The following is a 21,049-nucleotide window of genomic DNA, read 5'->3' as shown; positions in this document are numbered from 1 at the left end:
AGTTCAAAACTTCACACACTGATGTTTCTGTTCTCCAGTCCATTGCTGAAGTATTCATGTAGTAGTTTCCAGTTCACATTATCACTTCCTGTCACACTTGCCATCACCTCCTGCTCTACTGCTACTCCTTACATTGGAGAGTTTTTTAACTTCCATTCTCTACTCGATCCTTGTTGACTTTCTGGACAGCCCTTGGTGCTCTCCAGGTGGAACAACGTCCATGGCAAGCATGGACTGAACAAGCTATTGATTAGAAATCAGCGTATTAATAGGTGTCACTCTTCCTATAACCTTCCCTTCCTTTTGCTGCCACCAGTTTCATGTGAAAAGAAAGAACTCGTGTTGCTAGAGTGGTAAGGTGTCTGTGGAGAACCTTTCCTGAGAGCAGAAAACCTCACAGCAAGAGGCTAAATGACTTGTACATTAAATGCCACATATAGGAAGACACTTGCCTCCAAGAGGAACCCCGAAGCAACATCCAACTCCAACTGCGCAAGCCGGCACCAGAAGGTCGAACTGCCTATGCACATTCTGGAACAGAGAGTGCAGCCAGAGACGGGCATGCTGGGGTTAGAGGGAGCAAAGCCAGGGGGTTAGGACCCAGAATAATGAAAATAAGCAACAGCCAGCAGCAGATTCAGCCACTGCTATTACAAATAGCAGGCTCTACACGCTTTAGTGCAGTCTTTAGTACTGTCAGCTGGTCTTCGGCAGTGACAACTGGTCCTTGTGCGCAGACACTCAAGTAAAACAGCCCCTCCAGTTGTTGTATTATACAGTAAGTTTCTGCTAAGAGCCTGTATGTAAGGGAGTTCCTACATTTAGCTATATGTGCAGTTAATAGATTTTTTTGTACAACTAGTCAACACAGTGATCAGCCTGCAGAGGTTGTTCTGCAATAACAAAAGCATAGAGATGGTATCAGTGTCTATAATTAGCAATGCTGTATAAATTTGGCTTAAGGACAAATTGATTTTTGTCTGCAGCTACTTTTTTATACAGACAAGATCACAGTGCAAAAGTATCAGCATTGAAAACTTGTCAAATACATATTCCTAATCAGCCTCTGTGTAATTGAAAGGTAACATTGGTGGTCCTAGACTGTATATCTGGCCTCCCACTACCATTTTGTCTGGCTTGTATTTTGCTGCTCAGCAGTACAGTGAACTTCAAACCATATTTCCTCTCTGTTCTGTGGCCTACCCATATTATCCTATGTGTCTACGGAGTTCAGCCTGTGGAAAAGCTATATGCAGAGACACGTGTCTTACCTCATACACACCACAGAAGATTGACATGAACTTGCTGAGTACTGCAGCACAGATGCTGGCAATATGAACAAAAGGACCCTGCAAGAGAAGAGGAGGAGGAAATAAGAGAGGGTTACCCTCTGGTTACTGACAGCCATTTAGCTATTGAAGACCTCATAATTTCTCTTTGGCCATCTCAACCATTCAGACAATCAATAGGGTTGGAAAAGACCTAGATTGCCGAGATCACAGAGTCCAGCTGTTAACCCAGCAGCACCATGTTCACCACTAGACCATGTCCCCAGATGCCACAACCACTCAGCTTTTGAATTCTTCCAAGGATGGTGATTCCATCACTTGCCTGGGTAGCCTATTTCAATGCCTGACAACCCTTTCAGTGAAGAGGTTTTTCCTAATGTCTAGTCTAAACTTCCCCTGGTGCAACTTGAGGCCACTTCCTCTTGTCCTGTTATTTGTTACCTGGGAGAAGAGACCAACCCCCACCTGCCTACAACCTCCTTTCAGTTTGTCTAGTTGTAGAGAGTGACAAGGTCCCTCCTGAACCTCCTCTTCTCTAGGCTAAACCACGCTAGCTCTCTTAGCCACTCCTCATAAGACTTGTGCTACAGACCCTTTAATCTTCCTCAGTCCTCCAATCTCCATTTATTTTCCAGACTCTGATCACTATTGCACATGGAAACAGCAATATTTACCTCTTTCCCCACAGGCATGCCACTTCCAAGACCAGCTGTAAGGCTCACAACTTTGGCCACAAAAGCTTTGAGAGTGAGATATTCCTTGAGGACCACTCCCCTCATAATGGTCTTGAGCTCTGGGATCCCAGACCCTGATAACAACAGCAGAGCAGGGAATGAACTAAACCCGCAGGCAAATGAAACAAGAAAAACAAGACAGACAGAAACAGATGTTGCCATGCCTTCTGCCCTCACCAACAGCCTGTGGAGAAACGAGGTGGCAGACAATGGCCGCAAACAGAATAAGAGCAAGTGGGTATGCAACCCACACCACATACTGCATAGGAACATTCGGGTGCAGCTTTCTGTACATCCACTTGTAGGCTGTAGACAGAAAAACAGACAAGTTGTCAGTAACCACAGCTGCTCCAAACAGGTTGGTACATATCAAAGAATCACACACTTGCAAACATGCCCATGCTAAATCTCCCTGAGAAATGCTACCCCAAAGTCTTTATTTTCTAAGACAAGCCCTGTTACATTTTGAGTATGAATTCCCAAATAAAGCAGGCATTCTGGAGGAATGGATAGAAAACACTATTAATGCCTGTGCCCCAGTGTGACCTAAGAAGAGGTGTGTTGACCTAAGCAGTTGTGAGGTTGAATCACTGTACAGTCTCTTTTCATTTGGCAGCCTGACTCTCTTATGTGTGTCCTGAAGGAGAATAAAGTGGTCCACCAATCTTTTCTTCCTAAAAATTAGTTTAAAAGCTCTGATTATGATTTGCCTTGGAGAGCAGCAGCATGAGGGGAGCTGTGCCAATAGCTATTAAAACAGCAGTGGTACCATTGCTCAGGCAGATACCACAGCATGAGTGGCTGAGAATCCAAACTGAACTGTAGCTCCTGTGCAACTGTATCTTCTCTGCCTGTGCTGGCTCCCTACATAGTAGGAGGCTGAGACTTGGGGGAGGGAAAGGAAAAAAAACCCAAAAACCAAAGGACTCAGCTGCAGAAAGTAAAGGATAGGGACTCTCAGAGACTGGTAGACTATAGCAGACTCCTGGCAGATGGGGAAGTTCTGGGAGGAACCTTGGCTGAAGGAATATTGGGAGCTTTGAGGAATTGCAGTGTCTGGTGGAAATCAGCAGCCAAGCAGAAAGGGTTGGTGTGCATGTGCTGGTAAGGACTGGGACACTGAAGGTAAGGACAAAGGAACAGTGCAGTTAAAAAGATGTGAGCAATGCTGTGTGTGCATGTGCACACTGAGATAAGGGGAAGGGGGCCTGAAAAATCGTGTAATTTTTATAGTTGGGAAAGGGGAAACAGCACAGGAAAAATGCAGGGAAGGGATATAAGACAGCAAAGAGGAGATCTTTCTGAAAAGGGCCAAAGGTCAGAGCGCTATGATGCCAGGTAGCAGAAAACTGCAGGGTACTGTATAAATAAAAGTTGGAAAGAATAATGATATAAAAAGTCAAAACAGTGTCAGGAGGACGTCTAAGAACTCCTTCCCCTTCCCATCTTCATGTGCTTAATATTCCTGGGGAGGAAGAGAAGCAGTATAATAGGAAGGACCACAGTACTACTTCCCTGTGCTCCTGCGTATTCAAGGGAGCAGAAGGGGAAGGTATTGAAGGTAATGGTTTTGTCTTTGGCTCATTATACACATATCCTTTGTTTATGCCCACTAACTTCTAAATTTTTCCCTGCCATCCTTTTAATGAACCTCTTCCCATTTAACCTTCAAACTTCAAACTTCCCTGACAGCAAGGGGTGAGGATGTATACTGATGTTAAAGGAGGAGGAACATTGATCACTGGGCTTTGTAAAACATTTGTGTCATTTACAATCTGCTTTTGCAACACCTGAACGGGACCCACCCTCTAGGCTCTTCGCGCTGGCATAATCCATTCCCCAGCTCACCAACGCCATGACCAGACCCAGCAGAACCAAAAAAATCCAGTCCTCTCCAAGCTTCTTGGTAATATATTTCTGCATGCGTTTAGCACAGTCTGTGGAGGAAAGAGTGAACCAGAAAAACTGAGGGAAGATAGATGAAGCACGTGTCTATCTCTCCTATGCTGAGAACTGACCACAATCAGGATTTATTTGGAAGCATCATGGGATTTGTGTTGAAGGACTGGTACCCATCCCTCTCTCACACAGTTATGCAAAAAAATAAAAGGGGAGGGTGTGTGTGTGTGTGTGTGTGTGTGTGTGTGTGTGTGTGTGTGTGTGAGGATACATAGGGTGGAATTTAACATCTTGTACACTAGCAGCAAAAGTCTGATACAAGGAAGTCGTTTTCCTCTTGTTACAGAGATCTGTTGTGGAAAAAAATATTATTATTGTTTTTTATTCCAAACAGATCTTGACTCTTCCTAGGATGAAAGCTCACATGAAGAAGTTTTTTCTTCCAGTGAGATTCCTTTTCCTTCCCCCTGTGCTTCTCCCCAGTCACAATTGCTTAAGTTCCATCTCTCTGGCGGGCCTACCCAATGTCTGGTCATAGGGTAATGAAAAATGAATTCTCCCTACCTTGACATTTGGAATAGTGTTCTTCTTTGATCTGTACTTGACTGTCACGTTTCAGGGGTCTTCCATTGTTCTTTTCGACCTGTTTCTTCAATAGTTTTGCTGCTTCCTTCTCTGAAATGTCAGTTATCTGATCTGTGTATTTGCCATAAAGCTAGAGGAGCAGAAAGCAAGAGAGATCAATAGAAAACGTAAGGCAGTACTCCTTCACAGATAGCATTAAGGATGAAAAGGCAGATCAATCCACCAATGGTCCAAGGTACGGGCCCAAATGTACCCAAGGAGGGAGACTGAGACAGAAACTCTCAAACCGATGCAGCTCATTTTTCTTTTTTTTCTTTTTTCTTTCTAGTTCCCACTTCCCAGTCTTTCCAAAACCTTTTAATCTCCTTTTTGGGAGTACAAATATGGTCACAGAATTCTCATTGTTTTCTAACATGCCAAGAAAAAGCTGGCTGTGGTCTAAAGAGATTGAGCAGACCTTCTGGAGGTACAAAAGAAGGTCAAAAGAGTTCACATCAGGCTGCCATCCTCAAAGCTGCCTCGCAGATTTCAGCAGCACTGTAAAACATCTCTCAAGGTTTTGAGATGTATTACACTATCAAACAGGCTGCAGGAATGTCCTACATCTGTTCCTCCTGCTGCCAAGGAATGCTTAACAGGGCACACAGCCACTGATGGTGCCTGCAGAGGAAAAGAATCAGCATCAGCTCAGAAATATCACTGGGTACTGCACTTCTGTTATTTACCCAAATCAGCATGTTAAATCCTCACGTATCGCCAATTCCTCTGAATTTCCTAACTACTTAGTCCAGTCTTTGTCTTCAGATACTAATCTTGAAATGCCATTGGTTATATGCAATTCACAACTAGCTACACATGCTTACCAAGGATATATCATACATGGGTATGCAGTAAACACGGCAGTTGTGCTGTCTTGTCAACAAGATCTTAAGGGAGTTTGAAGAACCCTGACTGTGCCCCCTTGTTTGTTTACCAGATTCCCTGAAGAGCAGCTAACCTACCTCACTCTTCCAGAGTATAAGTGGGGAAGGTGTGTATTTAAGAAGCTGAGAATAAGCCTCTCCTTCTCACAAGTCCTTCAATGAACCAGGTTTAGCTTTGCTTCAGGTCAGGTTATCACCTGATGCACTTCCCACCTGTAAGAAGGCAACTCTGCTTCCTCTGCAGTACAACATCTGCTTCTCTGAGATTTTCTGAGTGGCAGGAGGAGAGTGAGCAATGTTTTTATCAGCAAAGTCAAACACTTCAGCTGGAGAATGACGAGACATAAGAGAGAGATAATGCACTACCACACACTTAGAAGACATTTCTATTTGACAGTTCCCGCCTCCTCCTTTCGAGGTAACACAAGAGATGTTCCTGTTCCCCTAAGATAAAATAGATTCAGAGAATCAAAGAAAGATTTGCACTGGAAGGCACCTCTGGAAGTTTTCAGGCCAAGCCTCTGCCCACAGAATGCAAACTCCAAAGCCAGATAAACCAGATTAGGCTGCTCAAGACCTTGTCCAGGCAATTCCTAAACATCTCCAACGGTGGAATTTATCCAGCTTCTCTGAGCACCTGTTTCAGTGCTCTATCAGTTAATATTTCAATATAACAAATATGACTGAAAGTCCTAATTATTTTATTTTTTTGCACATATTCCTCAAGAGACGCTTGAACCATATGCCATAGCTCCCTTTGGAAATCCTAGTGGATTTTTTTTTTTCCACCGAACACATCTATGCTTTATTAAATCATGCTGTTCTAAAGGTGGCTCACCTAGTGTCGCTTGGACAGATTGATCCTACCTGAACAGCTGAAGGTATTCTTCTTTTCATCACTGTATTGGAAACTACACAAATTTAATGCAATTATTAACCACATGATTACCAACACATTCTAGGTAAATTAAGCAATGCAGATCCTTTGCAGTAAGGAATGGCCATGCTCTGAACTCCATAATATAGACAGGACAGTGAAACATCAGGCTGAAGAATTTCATCTAAAAGCTGCCACATACAGAATGCAGTCCTACATAGCAAACTGCTCAGGTTTTTTTCTCTCACTGTGTCTATTTCAGCCAGAAATGCTAAGTACTAACAGATTTTAGACAAATGCATCTTCACATCACCTCAGCTAGTGTTTCATTGCTGTTAAATGGTCATGAGGGATGCATTTATATCAAATACAGCTTAAATCCAATTGTGAACTCAAACCTATATCAAGTATGAGATTCAAATTAGAATCTTCCATCTGCCAGATGGAACATCATGACAGTATAATAGTAAGAATGTTGAAAGTCCTCATATGGTATCCTAGTTCACTGCTTCTGGCTGGCTGGAAAATGGTGCACTCAGGATGTGGGAAAAAAGAAGTTAGTCCACAGGCATAAAAAAAAAGAAGTTTGTCCTGCCAAACAAGATAGTTTCAACTCATTTAAAGAATGATTCGCACATGTGCTTTGCTTCTCCAGGAATCTGGCAGTATCTAAAATGGTAAGAGATTGTGGGACAGAGAAAGAATCCAGAAAGCAAAATTAGGTTAGGCAAGAACTATCTACTCCACTAGAACACATGTAAAACTAAAAATATAACACAGTAAGACTCTGACTGTTTCTTCTTCTGTTGCTCCCTCACTAACACAAGGAACACAGGATTTCTGAGCACCAGAAAAATTGAAGACAATTTTATAAGATCTCAGTTACCACCTAAGAGTTGAATCAGAAAAGGTACTATCACGCCTAGCTTGGCTAAATGCTGAGTGAGAACGTGATAATGATGCAAAACCAGCTGAAGGTGTAAATACCACTAAGGATTAAGGGGAGGAACATACATATAAAAAAAAAAACCATCCAGGGAAAAAGCACAACCAGGGTGAAGAACATTTTCGGGGAGGAAGCATTTATTAATGCTTAACTGTAAACCAGCAGGGTTTGTCTTTTCAAAAACTGGGGAAGTTTCATTGCTTGAATAACAGAGGAAAAGCTGCACAGAATCTCAGGGAAAAAATACATCACAATCTCAAGACTTTTCTGGGAGCTATTTTCTGAGAGCTCAGCACATGTATAAAACTGTTCTCTCACAGTCCAAAGTCTAAGCTATTTCCCATGCTGTTCAGACTGAACAATACATTTTACACAGAATAATCCAGTCCTGAAACCCCCTTTCCCCAGCACTGTCAGTGCATCCCATTTATAAGTTGCTGCTCCTAGTCACTGAGGCTGCTTCTCATCCCTTTCATTCCAGCCTTGTAACCATCCTGCTATCTTCATTAGGTGATTTTTTTCTGATGGATCACAAAAGAGAAGCCATATTGGTCTCAAAGGTGAAAACCCAGAATTCACTGCATAAGTAGATTCAGACGTCAGTAAAAAGTCTTGACTCAATGGCTTAGACATAGAGCCAGTGAGGCACATGCAAGCAGTGGGGGACAGCAACAAAGTAATAGTTTTTCCTGTAGAAAAGGTGGCAAAGGGGAGGGTCTGTCAGCAATTCCATTACTTGAAGGGCGAGAGGGGTTGGAGAGAAACATCAGAGCAAGACTTCTTGGAGGGGCACAATGAAGGACAAAAGGGAAAAAATACAGCTTGCAAAAAAGTCCATGCAAAAAGAAAACATGTCCCCATCTACCCCCTCTTGAGTGTGGTTCAACACAGGAACAGATACCCAGAGAGCTGGGGAATCTTCAGTCTTGGAGATGCTCAGAATGCGCCTGGACAAGGCCCTGAACAACCTGACCTGTCTTTGGAGTCAGTCCTGCTGTGAGTAGGAGCTTGGGCTGGAGAGCTCCAGAGGCCCTCTCACCTACCTCTCTGTAAGCCTGTTATTCTGTATTACTGCATTGCCTGATTTCGTATTGCACATCCCTCCCACTACACCCATCTGTGTATTGCTGAGTGAGCTCTCTGCCAGGAACACACTTTCCACAGTCACAAATAACACAGCTTCTAAACACTTCACCAGCTGTAGCTGCTTTTTCATGCAGACAGAAAGCAATACAAAATTCTACAGCGTATGATAATGTATATTTTTATCAAGGTATATTATATCATCTATCATATATCTACTATCTGTTATCTTAATTGTCCAACATCATGTGTATGTTATTATTATCATCCTATTTTATTATCTATTAAGCACTATATGCTGTTTTACCATTTATTATCTGAAGGTCCAAGGCAAAAGACCAAGACTTCACTGTTCTAGGGCCTGTGCAAACCCAATCAAATCACAGGTAAAACAGAAGGCAACAGCTAGCAAAAGAAAAGTGTACAACAGAATCAAAACCTCTCTCTGCCAAATGTTTTTTCACGCATCAGTGGAGAAAGAAATCTTAATGATTAATCTAGATGGAAATGGATGAAAACATGTGCAGCAGGTTGTTTATCATGTTAATAACATGCTAATAAGTATGCATGTTTGTACAACGTAAACATGCATATTTATAATTTATCTGAATGTGGATGAATGGCTAGCAAAATACACACATGCACAGCAAGCCTGGCTTTGCCAGAATATGTCTGCATACAAAGTTTCATACATAAATATACATGCATATGTGTACATGGTTGTTTATGTAAAGTATTTCTGGGACATATTTTTCAGTAAAACTATAAGTAGAACAGGTTTTTTTTCAGTTGCAAATTTTGTTCACAAATGCATGCTTGCTTGGGGACGTATCTGCCTGAAGATATCCTTGGGAATGGATTTGATGGCCTTCTTGTTTGTGCTTGAGGTTGTCTATCTACGTGCACTGACCATCATGCCTCTGGAGCCAAGCACAGAGACATTCTGGTGCCAGGCAGCAAGAGCACAGTGGTGGGTTGTATCTCCTTACTGTGTCATCTGTGTCTGCTGGTGAGTATGGTTTTAGATGTGTGGGACTGGCGTATCTGGTGGATACGCGTGAACTGGAATGTTTCTGGGATGCGCTTAACTGGAGAAGCAGTTTACATATCTGCAGCTCCCTCCCACACCCCAGCTCACTGTTTGTTCATGGTGCACACACCAAGGTGCATTTCCTTTGCCCATCTCAGCTCTCCAGCCCCAGGTGCTGCCCTACTTGCACCCCATGGGGCAGGTGTGACCCCCAGTGGAGCTCAGCTCCAGGTGGGCACACACACCTCTCCATCCTGTCCCACCCCAGCCCATGCTCCAGTCAGACCTTTTCCAGAGGTCTTCCCAGTGGCACTGCTGATTCCAAACCAACCGGGGGGTGGTTTCGGAAGACTTTAGTGTAGGACACGTGCAAATTCTCTGATGTTGTAGTTTCAGAAGAGAAATTCCTGAATATGGCCAGATAACCAATTCTCTTATATTTTGTGATGTGACACATAACCATCCTCCTTGGGATGCTTATCTACTGGAAGAGATTTTCTTGGTGCCAAATGTGGCTTTTTTTTCTATCACTAAATCACAAATATCTTCCCCCATCAATTATTCACCATCCATGTAAGGGGATTTGTATTCATGTAAGGAGAAACACCCACTCTATGAATTGCACATTCACACACTCTCTCTCTCATCATTTAATTGGATCCTTTGTTGCACCAAAGCCCTCTTAGGTCAGATTGGTTTGAGCAGAGTGGTAGGAAATCAGATACCAGGGCTCCACTGTAAAACCTCCCTTTGCATGAGGCTGTCCCAAAAGTAGAGGTAAAGGAGATACAGAGAGTAGTGGAACAAGAAGCCATAACCAGAGTACATCTCTGTCCCAGATATTTTTCTGAACCACTGCTTTTATGAACTACAACAAGAGCCAGGTCAAGTGTAAGGGTTAGAAAATCCCTCATTTACAGCTCCCCTAAGAATTATCAAAACTATCAATATACATGTATGGGTCTATGACCATGAAGTTCTTTTTGGTCAGAGAAAAGTCACAAGAGAGCTTTACTTCATCTATACAGCTGTGCAGACAGATACCCATCCATCTACATCACTGTTCTCTTTGATTTTATTCACTCTTCTGCTCTACTTAATATCACTATGCAGATGAAGGCAGCTGCAGCTTCTCTTTGTTGTTACAAATATATTAATTCACTGGTTGATTTTTCCCCATCCCAGCATGTCCATTCCAACTCTCATTGAATCTATGGCAGGTGAAAATGACCTCTGACTTGAAATGCTGATAAGGACTCCTAGCTTTAAGTACAACCCTGAATGCCAATGCCTGACCTGGGAGTCAACAAACAAAAAGGGGAGAATTTGTGGAACTGGGAATGGACAGCGATGTGTCCTCTACCAGCACTGTTCTGGGAGCCCTAAGAGCCTATGTGATCTCAGGGAGACCTATGCTGCCACAAACATCCCAGTTGTCCAGCCCTACCTGTGGGTAGCTGAGGGAGTTCTCCAGGTAGCGCGGGTCGTCCCCTGTGCCCCCGGCCTCGCGTCCTGCCTCCAGGGGTACCCCATAACGGGTGCATTTCTCAAAGCAGACATAGTCGTATTGCGGTGTGCCCCCCCACAAAGCTGGCTTCGATTCGGGTTCCTGCGTCATGGTCTCTGAGCTCTCCATGCCTCTACTCTTCCTCACGCTCATCCTTAACGGAGTTGCTGCTCTGGGCCTTACCTAGAACCACCTCGTCTTCTGGCAGAGAGCAAGGCCTCCGCATTTTCTGCTGCTCCTTCCTTCTTTTTTTCTCTCCTCAGACCACTCTGACTTGTCCTGTTCTTGCACTCTCTTTCTCTCTGCACCCCCAGCCCTCCTCCTCCTTGTGCCTCTCTCACTTTCTTCCCTTCCTGCACAAAGGCAGTGATGACAGGGTTCAACTATATTTATAGTAACCTTCATCTGCCACATGATTCCTCAGTACCGTGCCTGATCTCAGCAGAAGGCAATAACTCTGTTGGGATTAAATATCAGGTGTGAGCAAGAGGGGAACTCCTGAAGGAGAGGGAAGGGGGAGGGGGAAGGAGGTGGTATGACAGACAGAGATATAAGTACAGAGAAAGAAAGCAGACAGGAGGAAGCAGAAAATATTATCCAGGATATCAGTTCTTTCACAGCTTCCCATCCTGAGCAAGCCGTGTTTGCAATGACTACAAAAGTCAAGAGGCTTCCTCATTCTCTCCCCAGATACCAGGTGTCCAAAAGACTGAGTGACAATGATAAAGATGCCAGCAACTATGATGAGATGGAACAAGATAGGTGTCCACTTAGTGTCCCAAGAAAATTTTACCTAAGTCCATGGCCCACAAGAGAAGGAGCAATCCCTAATGGAGAAGTCAGGTATCCCTGTAAACTGCTGAGCATTAGAGTCTAATCTCAGCCTTCCCACGTGCCCTTATGGGGAACACTTTGCACTTTGAAGAATGTCACCAAACTGCTCTGCAGGTACTCAATTATAGGTGTATGCAGAAATTTATTCTTCTTAATGCTCACTTTTCACACACTAGAGCATTGAACAGCTTTTTTTCTCCAATCTGCCAGTTGTTTCTCAGCCAGGGAAAAAAGCAACAAGCTCAGCCAACACCAGTGAGCTACCAGACAGTGCTAGGAATATAAAGCGTGTTACAGCAACATGGCCTAGAGGCATCTACCAGTACTGCCAGTGTGCTGCCTGTATCCATTCTGATGGTTATTAATTAAGGAAGAACAGTGAGTTCAAGATCCTAAAAACTGCGTACAAAAAAAAAAAAAACAAAGACCCCACATGTCAAGCTTCTCATACTGCAGGATAAGAGATATGCAGGCAGGATGGTGTTGAAAGAGAGGCAAAATTCCGAGCAGTGATCCCATTATTTCATTTTGCAGACCCCTGTAAAACATTTCTTCTTTTGCTTTTTCTTAATCTGCATAGTCCTTGAGAGTGAATTAGAAAGAAAGAAAGAAGAAGACACACCTAATTTCCTCCATAAACCACCTTTTCAACTCCTCCAGTGTTTCTGCTAAGATATCCATATCGATGTTCATTACCAGTAATATCCATATGGATATTGTTAGTCTCTACAACCCATGACTGGTGGTGGGCCAGGCAAGCACTGAATATTTACAAAAGCAATACCAGTGCTGCCTCAAAATCTAGAGACTTACCTGTTTCATTCCCACCAGCACTCACTTTACTGTCAACAAGCAGTGTTTTCTGGAGGAAGGCTACCTACCAACCAGCAGGACAAAACTTGTAATGAGTCACCTTAAAGAAGAGTTTCTAAGTGACTATGTCTAGGAAATCAGAGAAAAACATTTGGATATCCTCATAGATTACCATCTATAAAAGCATTAATTGCTCCCAACATATTGGTATGTTTTTGGAAGACCAATGTCACTATGGCATAGTATATACTATATAGTGTATAAAACATAAAAAACTCTGTAGAATATAAGTGCACATCATATATAGGAGGCCTAAACACCAACCACAGTAAGGCTCAGCAAACACCAAAGCTGTAATACAGCGCTAGATCTTTAGTTACTATTATGTGTACCGGAGGGGAACAATCATCACAGCCACCAGAAAAAACTACTGAGAACCTTTACCCAAAAGTTCACTCTTCTAGCTCATGTTTTTTAAAAGGCACAAGAATAGCACATTAGAAATTGCTACAGTATGAAAATGAACCCCACACTGCCAGCTAATCAAACTCTACTCTCTCTCTTGCCTGATATTGTTGTGAAATTTCCATGGGAAATAAATATATAATAATAATAGACTAAAATAGGATGATCCTACCCTGAAAGGCTTTTTCCAAGAATTGTCCCTCTCAGCCTCTCAGCACCAGTGTCACTCACCTTATCAATAAAAGCATGAACGATCCCAAGGCCAACATTCACCAAATGACTCTAGATGCCACTTGAACCTCTACTATCCACATGAAGAAGGCAACCTACAAAACCCCTGAGCCCTCACTCTTGCTTTCCACAACATAATACATCTCATCCAGTGCATGGAGTGGTAGAGTGATAATTGAACAATCATTGTGCTGTGGTGGTACCTATGTACACTCTAAAGACCAAGTTCCAAGGACATCTGCAGCTAAGGACCTAGGATTTATCTGATGACCAGTGGGACAGCACTTCCCATCAAAAAATATCTCTACCCCTGGTTTCCTGAGATACCATTTACCAAGAAAAAGACTGAGAACTGATCTAATGAAATGTATAGTTCCAGCTCTACCCGTTGTCTTGCCTGTGTTTTCAGATCCACAGAGTCCCATAAGTAAAGAATGCAGAGCACACTCCAAAAAAAGTCTGCCTTTCTGCATTGCTGCTGCCTGGTAACTGCTGTCAAATCTCCTCTATCACTTTTCCTGTAATTTCTTGCCACAGTTCTTCTTCCTGTATTTTCTTTATTGTTCATTTGTCCTGCTTTCTACTACCCAGGGCTTGCTCTGCCCTTATACCAGAACTCAGCGGTGTAGTACTGCTGCTGCTCAAGAAGTTGCCAGCAGACTCAGGAAACTAGCACAGACAAAAAAAAGAGGAAGATTTAATAACCATCTTGCACTAGCTACAAACACAGATGATTTGTATGCATGGCTTGACTCTTCAGGTGCACCTAAGCCTCTTGAAAAGGCTCACAAAAGTTTCTGGACTGCTCATGGCATGCAAGAGGAAAGGTATACAACTTGCTCATACACCTTTTTTTTTTCTTTGCACATTACAGGCCCTAGTGGGACTGCAAAGTATGTTTCTGAGTGTACTTCCTTCAAGCAAGGCATCTTTGTGACAGATGAAACTGCAGCTATAGTCCAAATTAGGGTATTAAGTGATGAAAAAGGAAGGAACAGAAATTGGAAGAACTCTCACTCAAGATGGGTCTCTTCTCCAGTCAGCCATCTATTTTTCTCCCTCTTCTTCCCAGTTTTCTCTCAGGTCTCCCTTTCTCTGCCTTTATTTCTCCTGCATGCTTTTCAAGATGAAGAAAATAAACATATAATTCCCTTATATATGTATATAATGGCCTTCCCATTCTACTGCCTTTATAGTGAAAGCTCTGATAGGGTGAGGGGACAGATAATTGAAGACTTGCACTTCTCTTATGGAGATTTATCACCTGAAATCCCAGTACTATTAATCTACAGTGACAATCTTAATGTTCCCTGTGCCCTGCCCACACAATTATCAGATATCATTCTAACTTCTGAGACTTCTGCTTATGCTAGAGTGTTTTTTTTGGTTTGTTGTGTAGCAGATTCATCCTAAAAGATCTAGACCACTTCATGACCTCACTTCATGACCTCACTGTATACAAATGTTATGGCCCACCACCAGACTGCAGCCTCCTCTGGAACGAAACATCATGTTTGTTTTTCAGCTGCCACCAATACTTCATACACAGACATTACAGCAGCTGGTAGTGCAAGCCCTCTACTACCCCAGACTGACAGAAGTTGAATTTTCTGAGGCAGAGTTATTGTTACTTAGAACCCTGCAAGCAGAATAGAAAAACAGTCATTTAAGAACAAAGAAAAAATAGCATTCTGAGCTTAAGAAAGCTCAGTCCAAGAGGTCTACCAGCCTGTGAACGAGATAATGTAAAAGATAGATATGAGACAAAAGAAACCGTAAAGGTGAAAAATGGAGTTTTAAAGGAGGAAGAGGAGAAAGGTAACAAAAGGAGGACTACTTAACAGCAACAGAGGGTCTAAGAGATAAACACAGAGGTAAAAAGAGACAAAGCACAGAAGGGCATGAGACAGTGAGATGCTGGACAGGAAGAAGATACAACAAGCATATTTTGCCTCAAGCAATAGCTTGAGATAGAGCAGAAAAAGATGGAAAAGGCAGGAAAAAGATTTCAGTATGTGTCAGATAAGGCAATGTCTTCTAAATGAGAACAAAGTGCTTGACTAGGACATTTTATTAGAAGAATACCCATGGTGGCTTCAAAGAGCTACAGGAGGCAATTAGAGCTTTGGCAGAGAAAGAATGCTGTGAAAAGGGTTAGGAAGAGGGAGGGAGACTGGAAGAAAAGACAGTTTTTGAAGTTAAAGAAACATATAGATCATGGACTGAGGCTTGAACAGCAGCAAAAGACAAAAATTTAAGCTGTGCAGGGGCACATAGTAAGCCAGGAGACACAATGACAGAGAATTTTCAGAGGACACTTAAGAGAAGGGTTGAATTCACAGCAAAAAGTAAAAAGACCAGAAAGTTCAAGAGCTTTCATCATGGAGAAATAACAAGATAATATGATGATATTCAAGTGGACATGTAGTGACTAATACTAGACTGAATAGAGTAGAATTGACAGAAACAGGGCAGATTTTGAGAATCATTAGCTTTTGATAACCCAAGTAGAGAGAGGCAGAATGGGGAAAAAATCTCACAATTGAAAACAGGTAAATACAGGAACCCAAGGACATGAAAGAACCATTGAAGTACATGTTGGAATAGATGAATTTGGAAGGAAACTTGAATAGATCATGATAGGGCATGATGACACTGTGGTATGACATGATATGACAGTATGATATACCATGACTCGACAAAAAATAAATGTCTCAGTTCCAGAAACAATCCAACTGTGACAGTCGGTACAGAGCACCATATCCATGTTGATGCTGGTACTTAAGGTAAATTACTTGTTAACTTGAGATTGTCTTGTCCTACATCACAATGTGGTCACAGGTTGGAAATGAGAGCAAAAATAACAAGCAGAGAGAACGTAAACAAACCCAGCAACAAGAGCAAGATACAGAAAATCAGATGAAAGAGAAGACAGCAAAATTAGGTTTTATAAATGGATCCCAGCTTATTCAGAGCTTTAAAGTGGATCTGACTGTCCTGGTGAGACCATCAGGCTTCAAAACTCAAAACAGAAGAGCCTTTACTGGAATAAAAATAAGATAATTTGATTTTTTTTAAACAGAGAAAACTTCAAGCATGCAAGTCAGGAAGCACAGAAATAAATATATAGCTTATACACAACTCTCCCCCACCCACTGTGACCTTGGTTGCAATTAAGCTGATGACCTTCTGAGCTGCTAAAATTTTGTGCTTACAGTCTATTGCCTAGGAGATTGTTTCCATACCTCCACAGCTTGGATGACTCCTCCCCTACAGCTGCCCCTCTTCTTAAATTGCAGTCCTCAATTCCATCAGCGATTCCCTACCCTACAGCATCCTGTAGCTTCTATTAAATAATTTCTTCTTTGCATATGCTCAAAGACTTTCCAAATGAAGAGGTGTCTTACTGGCGGGGTAGAGAAGTGATTGTCTTGTCTTAGAATAAACCAAGAACAAATCAAATAGGCACAGTGTGTATACAAGTGCCAAAAAGTTAAAGAAAAAAGTAATAGTGGACTGCTGAGAAGCAGAAGACTTTTTGTAACTGGACTGTGCATCCAAAAGCAGCTAAAGTCAGTGAGAACTAGCAAACATTTAACTGTTTGAAGTGGACTCAGAGGATTTCTTATTTTCTAGGACAATAATTTTGCGTGACAAACATTCTCTGATGTAATTGGCTTGAAGACAGTTTTAGCAGAAAGGACCAAAGAACATCTAGGAAATACAGATTTATTAGGGATGCTTCTAAGCTAGCGAATTCTTTTTATTTCAGCACAGATAATCTACAGTTTGTGCCTTTCTTCCCCTTCTCTCTACAGATTGCCTGTTGCATAGGTAAAATTAATAACTGCACATTAGGTCTGTCAATCATGTTATTACACAGCAGCATGACTGACATCACGAGGGTGGAAAGAAAGTGCAGTGATGAGCTGCATAGAGCTGGGCTGCCACAGGCTGTGCCAGGGCTCCTGGTTTTGAGTCGGATTTGGCTAATTTCAAGCGAAGAATGCTGCCTCTTATGTAAGCCATGGCCAACTAGGAAAATGTGTGATCAAAGCTGAAAGGTTTAGGAAGAGGACTGGCTTATGAAGTAAAATTATTTGGACTGAGTTGAAACAGGAAAGTTTCAAAGACATGTTTGTGGTGTGCTTGAGCTGGGGTTGGTCAAGAAGAAGAGACCATAAGTATGGACAGAGTATCTCCAGAAGGCCATAGCTAGGATTAGAGATATGCAAGAAAAGAAATAATGTATTTAATTTTCTTGATATATGTTCAACTTTCAAAGTCTTGAAAAGTAATTTCTTTGAAACCCTATAATCTATAGATCTCTCTGAAAGAGCGATTACATTATATAATTTAGGGGACTTAAGGAGCAGACTGGTTGAAAAGGACAGTCTTAATTTTTTACGTGATCAGGAAGCTTGATGCAAGAAAAAAAATTAATTTTTCAGCCAGCTCAGCTCTCCATTCCAGGTGATGAACAGCCATGTGAATATTAGTAAAGAAGTGGTCAGGAACACACCTAGAAATGAGGAAAGGGACTGTCTTTTCTGATTGCAGCAGAGACATAATCAACCATAACCCTTTTCTCAGTAATTTGTGAGTCTTGCTTACATTTCAGACTTCCACCATGATTAGAGCAAGTGCTGTGAACTACTTACAAGACTTCCATGGTTGCCAAGTACCAAGTACTAGTTGTTGTCTGTACGAGTTTATCCTGTCCTGTCTCAGATAACCGAGACAAATGGTGTCAATATAAAAGTTATAGCACAGATGTATTATCATTACCATTCAAGATTTTTTATATGCCTTATTTACTATGTTATACTAGTAAATCTTGTACAGTTTTGACTAAGCTTCCCGTTTTCCTTCTCCTTCCTCCATCTGAATGCAGATACCCATACAAAAGCACCTAACCATCCAGCACAGCTGAGGTCTTGCCTGTTTCCCATGAAACAATCCCTGGTGGTAATATGAGACAAAGACTAAGGTAAACAGAGGGAAGATAGTGTTTTTCTTGCCAGCCTGAATAATAAATCCATCACAAATGAGGGCAAAGCAATTCCCCTGCAGCAATAACCTTTCCTGTTATCACTGGCTGCTGATACAGGGATGATAGTGAGAGTCAGCTGACATTCACTGGACTTTCTCCCTCTTTTATCAGTCCCTTGCTTTGACTTGTAGGAAGGTGTTGAGGGAAGGGAAGAAGAACTGCATCAAGCAAGTGCATCCAGGTTGAAGTACTGGGCCACTCTTGGCATGAAGGCTGCAGAAAGTCTTTTCTCTGTGGAACTTATTAAACTAAAGCTGCTGCATACTTACCAGCAAGAGCCTATTTTGACTGTCACAAGGGAAAAAGTGAAAGAAGTACTCCAGGGCTATGAAGCAGAAACAATCTCCATACGTCAAAGAGAGAGGAAGCCTAGTATTTCCAGTTGATGACAAGATAAGTCAGTAGAAGGAAGTACAGGAAGTTGCCCATAAATGGCATTATGTCCCAGAACTGGCATTTAATGTCCATGCCATCTAAAATATGAAATATTTTATTTATTATAAATAAAGCTGGAACAGGAGTCCAGGAAGTGGACGTAGATCAACATAAAAAGCTGTTGACCGAAATCAGGAATGGTAGAGAGATAATGAGCCAACACAGAAGAAGATGCAGAGGATAAACAGTGGAAACTATGCTAACTTTCATTCAAGTTGAGAACAGAAATTAGTTCTAGGAGCTGCTAAACAGACTGTTTATGAGAAATTACAGATTTTTGGATGCCATGTTTGTTTGTGTAACAGCATTGCTCACAGTCCTGCTCGTGCATTACTAGGTGTTCAGAGTCAGCAATAATCCCTAAGAGTGTTCATGGTATCTTGTTCAAACACTGCCCTTGGTCTGGGGTGTATATCAATTGTTGCCCATTTGTGTCACAGACAGATTCTATTCCACAAATAGCGTTATGTCTATAGAATATTTTGATATGGATAAGTCAGTAAACCAAAAAAAAGCAGAGATGGTCCTTGTGAAATTTTTCAAATCCCATTCCCTCTGCTGGTTGTTCTTGCATCAGGGAGAGTGTTGCTGCTCTCTGACAGGTGCACTGACTGGCCTGGGGACCTTTACTTTGCAGGAGGAGGACAAATATCTCAGACCACAGGTTTTGTGCACCATGAGGGCCATGGGCTCACACAAGTCTGCAGGCTCCTCAGACACATTGTGCTGAGGCATAAGCTGTGCCACCTGCTGAAGACTCATTGCTCTAGGAAGAAGATGCAGCTGACCCTTGCCATGGCCAATTACAACCTCATCTTTATCAGTGTTCAAAGAGAGAAGGCGATCCAGAGGGTGTTGCTATGGTGCTTCCCTGTACCATGAGGACCACAGCTCTGGCTACAGAACTGGCTGGTATACAGCACTGCTGGTACCAGTGGCATGACCACTGCTGGCTACCAGGTTCCTTTCTCCCCTTCTCTCTCCCTCCAAATGAAACTGCTCAAAATGCCGTCATTAAACCCCATGGGATGGGGGTAAAATCTCTGTAGGTACAGAGTATTCTCTTGGCTTTGGGCAGGAGGGTTCCCCACTGCCTTCCTGCAGAAGATCTTCACCAATCTAAGCGTACTTTGTGGCAGGACCACTTGGACAGGCATGTCTGTCTATACAATTTCATACTGAGTTTTGCCATACTCATCATTACAATCCTGTCCTGTCTTGACCTATAGTCTTGTACACTGAGGAATATGATTGTTGCATTAAATCAGCTGCTGCACATTCAGATCTGCTTAGAAGTGTTTTAACGTCTTAAATATCTGTGTTCTTATACCAGGTCTGCAATGCCATTTTTATCGAGACGCCTTCTTCAGCAGTCCTCAGTCCACAGGAGTGTTTGGAGCCAGCTGTGAATTTTTATTCTGCCCTGCTGACAGAACTACACTGGAAACAAGAGGCAGATATTATCAAGAAGGCAGGAGGTCAGCACTCCCTAAAGGACTCCTGGTACACTCTCCAACCAGATAATAATGCTTCTTTCACCTATATCCATGTGGAACGAATCAGTCTGAGCTGCTCCTTACTAGACAGAACCTGCATCTTGCACAAGAACATCTCATGGACAGCCTCTGGCACCTAACTGTTGTCCTTCCCAGATGACCATCCACTCTCCGTAAGGGCTGTTGTCACTTCTTGCTGGCCTGATGGTCATTTTAATATGGGCATTGTAGGACCTATGGAAAGACAGGTCCAAAGGCTTTGGAAAATGACATGTATCTGATCATCTTGCCATATCTACACATAGTGATGGCTGCCAGCAGAAAGATATGGCAAACATGCAGTTGTATCAAGAGGTTTTGGAGCTGGATGGGTATTTGCCTTGTGATCCATCATTTTACAGTGAATGTTGGCAGAAGCAGAATAAGGTGTAGGATTTGGAAGTTTGATTGTCCTGACATGTTGGGTTTTTTCTTGTCATTGCTGCAGCTCCTCTGGGAAACAGATCATATCATACATTTCCTCTACACCCTGAAGAAAAAGAGGGTTCTAGGAAGCATATCACCTGCATTCTGGCAGAGGGCAGCACTAATTTTAAGAATCTGAATATTTAGAAGGTTATCAGCACACTTTGGACTGAAGATTTAGGAGAGAATCACGCGTGCAAAAGCATTTTTTTCTTCAGGCTCTTTCTATGAAGGATAGCAAAGTTACAATAATTCTGTATCCTCAGGTGCAGGGCAGATCAGATCTGTGAACAAACAAATTAGACATAGAAAGCAAATATGGTTCAATGCAAATGAAGTACCAAAAGAGGAACCAAAGCAGGTACACCTGCTTCTCCAGACTGA

At 42.3% G+C, this 21,049-nt stretch overlaps 1 protein-coding gene across 5 annotated transcripts in view; it reads right to left on the bottom strand.

Moving 5' to 3' along the window:
* The window catches only part of CLCN1 (chloride voltage-gated channel 1), a 56,894-nt gene that overhangs the window by 25,557 nt on the left and 10,288 nt on the right, over positions 1–21,049 (bottom strand). For 3 of the 5 annotated variants that reach the window (XM_032680802.1, XM_032680803.1, XM_032680804.1), the window contains exons 1-6: positions 10,814–11,210; positions 4,487–4,637; positions 3,829–3,960; positions 2,201–2,329; positions 1,964–2,097; positions 1,272–1,349 (exon numbers count right to left, since the gene is read on the bottom strand). In XM_032680802.1, the coding sequence (XP_032536693.1) occupies positions 1,272–1,349; positions 1,964–2,097; positions 2,201–2,329; positions 3,829–3,960; positions 4,487–4,637; positions 10,814–11,026 (837 nt within the window). In that variant the 5' untranslated portion in view covers positions 11,027–11,210. Of the gene's footprint in view, positions 1–1,271; positions 1,350–1,963; positions 2,098–2,200; positions 2,330–3,828; positions 3,961–4,486; positions 4,638–10,813; positions 11,212–21,049 lie in introns of those variants that run through there. The other 2 variants (XM_032680806.1, XM_032680807.1) reach the window with 2 other exon arrangements.

The sequence above is a fragment of the Chiroxiphia lanceolata genome, chromosome 2 (genome assembly GCF_009829145.1).
Source record: "Chiroxiphia lanceolata isolate bChiLan1 chromosome 2, bChiLan1.pri, whole genome shotgun sequence".
In the NCBI taxonomy this organism is placed as follows: domain Eukaryota; kingdom Metazoa; phylum Chordata; class Aves; order Passeriformes; family Pipridae; genus Chiroxiphia; species Chiroxiphia lanceolata.
The sequence above is the reverse complement of the archived record's forward strand: the minus strand, read 5'-3'. Positions and strand labels throughout refer to the sequence as shown.